Raw genomic sequence first — 3041 nt, forward strand, 5'->3', positions numbered from 1 at the left:
AAACCAGAGAAGCTTCCACTACTGAATGGAGACACTGGGGCGAGCTGGCGGCACCCCTCCATCCACCCACAGCCCCTGAAGAGTTACATGCCAGGGAAGCAGACGCTTGTATTTGATCAGGATACAGCTACTGCTACAATCACAAAACCATCATCGGCTTATCCACATATATACAGTTAGGTCCCCACCACAGAATTTCTGGATTTAAGCCAGAGCAGCATCTAACTGCATCGAGCTCCTTCTTTAGTGACGTGAGAGATTTGGCATGTCTGTCATCGTCAGGCATCGCCTGCTCCGCGAGGAGGCCGAGGTCATACGATGCTGAAGACCATGGACAGGTACTGCTCGTAGGACACCTGGATCCAGCCATCCTGGTCTGTGTCGTAACGCCGGAATATGTCTGTCAGTCTCTGGGGGACAAACAGCAGTTAGACGCACAACTTTCCTGGTAGCGAGAAATACTGGAGACAGTCCCCAGCTGACGTCTGGCCTGGTTACGAATGGGAAACACTTGTAGAGGCAGAGCCTTGGGGAGGGTCTGGGCTGAGGTCAGGCAGACACCCCTGGACGAGGCCTCCGGTCCCTCTCCCTGTAGTTAATGCTGCGGTGCCTGAGGAGTCAACCAGAGAGACCTCTCCTCTCCCCACCCTAAGCCCACACCCTCAGGCTGGCTCGTCTCCCCGCACCACCTCCCATCATCCCATTCACAACTCCAGCCAGGAAATCCCCGTGGGGGACCCTTCACACACACACACCACACGGGCTGATTCCAGGAGAGAAACATGCCAACCCTAAGTCAAGGAACCTAGTGACCAGCATGCAGCCTGCACGCACCCCCCACGCACCCCCACCATCGAGGACCCCACCTCTGCCCCAAACACTCCCTTCTCCATGGAGCCCCACAGGGAGACCTGGGGATGCCCTCCTGGCCCCCACGTTACCCAAGGCAGGCCCTTCATTACCTGCAAGACGATGCAGCCCTGGATGAAGTCATCAAAAGCAATCTGCCCCCGCCCCTGTCTGTCAAACTTCCGAATGAGAATATCGTGAAACTGGTCCGAAAGCCGGTATCCTGGCAGCAGAAAGCGTGGATCGAGTGTCAGATATGGCTGGGCTCACCCCACACCCCAGCTACCCAAGGAAACACCTCAAAAGTCTATCAGAACCAGTAACAGCAAACGGGTAGACACGGAGCATGCGATCGCACTGCGTGTGTGGAGGGGGGTTCCCAGATGAACCCGCCTAGAACGACATCCACTCCCAGCCCTGCCACCCTGGCCCAAGCAGTGGCCGGGCAGTCTCACGCTGCTGGACGCTGAGTGGTTCTCCACATGTTCCCAGGTCCGTGCGCATCACTGCATGGAGCTGTGCCCACAGAAATCTCACCCCACCGGGCCCAAATCCAGCTTCTTTTAAAGCGTCTGGCTGATGAATTTTCCCAGGCTTTTTACCCTACATGGGAAAGGCCTGGCTCATTCAGCTGCTGGAACCCTCAAGACAAGAGATGCTTTGAAAGAAAACGTTAAATTACCCACAGTACAAACGTGAAGAGCAGAAGGACCGACAGGCTCGCCCCAACCAGTCAGGCCTCTAGTAAGGGACAAGGTCATCACGGTCAGCAGACGGCCAGGTCTCCCTGGTAATGCCCACGGCCGCAGCTGCATCTTACCTGCCTCCTCCCCGCCTAACGTGTTCCATGTGGCCCCGTGGACTTCATACTCATCCAGGGGCCACAGCATCTGTCCTGTTTCCAGTCTGTACACCTACTGTCTGGGTGGACTCACAGTTAATCACCCATTTCGTCACCTAGCCGCTCTATTGGTGAGAGGTACATGTGTAGACATGGCATAGTGCCTTCCAGGGAGGTAAGGCCACTTCACACAGGGTCAGGATGACAGGCTGCTAGGCAGAGACAGACTAGAGAACTCATACAAATGAGGAAACTTAAAGAAATCACAGAGAAGGACGAATTCTGAACAGACTACAGAGGGAACGAACGTCTGCCCCAGTTTCCTCTGAGGCGGGGACACGGAAACTAACAAGGGTGGCACTTTGCAGCTGTCTTGGGCGCTACTGGTCTGATGGGCCTGGGAGCCACTGTCCATGTCCCCGTTTTCAGGTCTCATGTGGTTAGACAGTGCTCCAGGCATGGGAAGCTGTGACCCATCTAGAATCACAGGAGTAAGGTTACCCACAAACCAACGTGCCCAACCCTGTGGTACTGCTCACTGCTAAGTGACCCTGTACAGGGTTGCTAAGGAGCGGCTGGTGGGTTCAAACTGAACTTGCGGTCCAGTGCTGACCCTATGATCCCACCCCAGGACTCCCTGAGGCACTTAGTGCCCGCGAAATTCACCGTGTTACCCACTCCTGAACCCCCACAACTAGTGCTGGCCCCCTCTCCCGGGGACTGCAGCTCCGTCAGCTCTCAGCAGAGGAGCTGACTGATGATGCCCTCCCACCCCCTATAGGCAGAGCTAGTTCACGTCCCCACCAGAACGGTCAGGTGCTGAAGGTATCCAGGTGACATCCTCATCATCTAAGTCTCCTTACTTCATTCGACAGATCCTCCTAAATCCAGGTTCAGGTGCAGCGGACAGAGCCCAAAGGGAATGGTCACAAGTCAGAACCAGTTATACAGTGGGGAGACCTGGACAAGGCCCGATGCTCAGCTTAGCTTCCCGACACCTTCGAGAGCCCAGAGTCAGTATTGGAAACCATGTGTACACACATGGGTACACACACTAAGGCCCAGCAGTGTACACACATGGGCACACACTTGGGAGAGGCACTATGTAAGTACATTCGGCACACACGGGCACTAGGACCCAGCAGTGTTTGCACACGGGTATGCATGCTCGGGCCCAGCCGTGTACACACACGGGTACACACACTAGTGCCCGGTAGTGTACACACACTAAGGCCCGGCAGTGTACACACACACGAGTACACACACTAGGGCCCGGCAGTGTACACACACAGGGACACACACTAAGGCCCGGCAGTGTACACACACATGGGTACACACACTAGGGCCCGGC

General features: G+C 55.8%; 1 protein-coding gene across 3 annotated transcripts in view; it reads right to left on the reverse strand.

Moving 5' to 3' along the window:
• Positions 1 to 289: 289 nt before the first annotated feature.
• PDCD6 (programmed cell death 6) overlaps positions 290 to 3041 on the reverse strand; it is a 16325-nt gene continuing 13573 nt past the window's right edge. For 2 of the 3 annotated variants that reach the window (XM_006876893.1, XM_006876894.1), the window contains 2 exons: positions 963 to 1072; positions 312 to 410 (listed from right to left, as the gene is read on the reverse strand). In XM_006876893.1, coding sequence (XP_006876955.1) covers positions 312 to 410; positions 963 to 1072 — 209 coding nt within the window. Of the gene's footprint in view, positions 411 to 962; positions 1073 to 3041 lie in introns of all 3 variants that reach the window. The other variant, XM_006876895.1, reaches the window with a different exon arrangement.

The sequence above is a fragment of the Chrysochloris asiatica genome, unplaced genomic scaffold, assembly GCF_000296735.1.
Source record: "Chrysochloris asiatica unplaced genomic scaffold, ChrAsi1.0 scaffold00424, whole genome shotgun sequence".
Lineage (NCBI taxonomy): Eukaryota > Metazoa > Chordata > Mammalia > Afrosoricida > Chrysochloridae > Chrysochloris > Chrysochloris asiatica.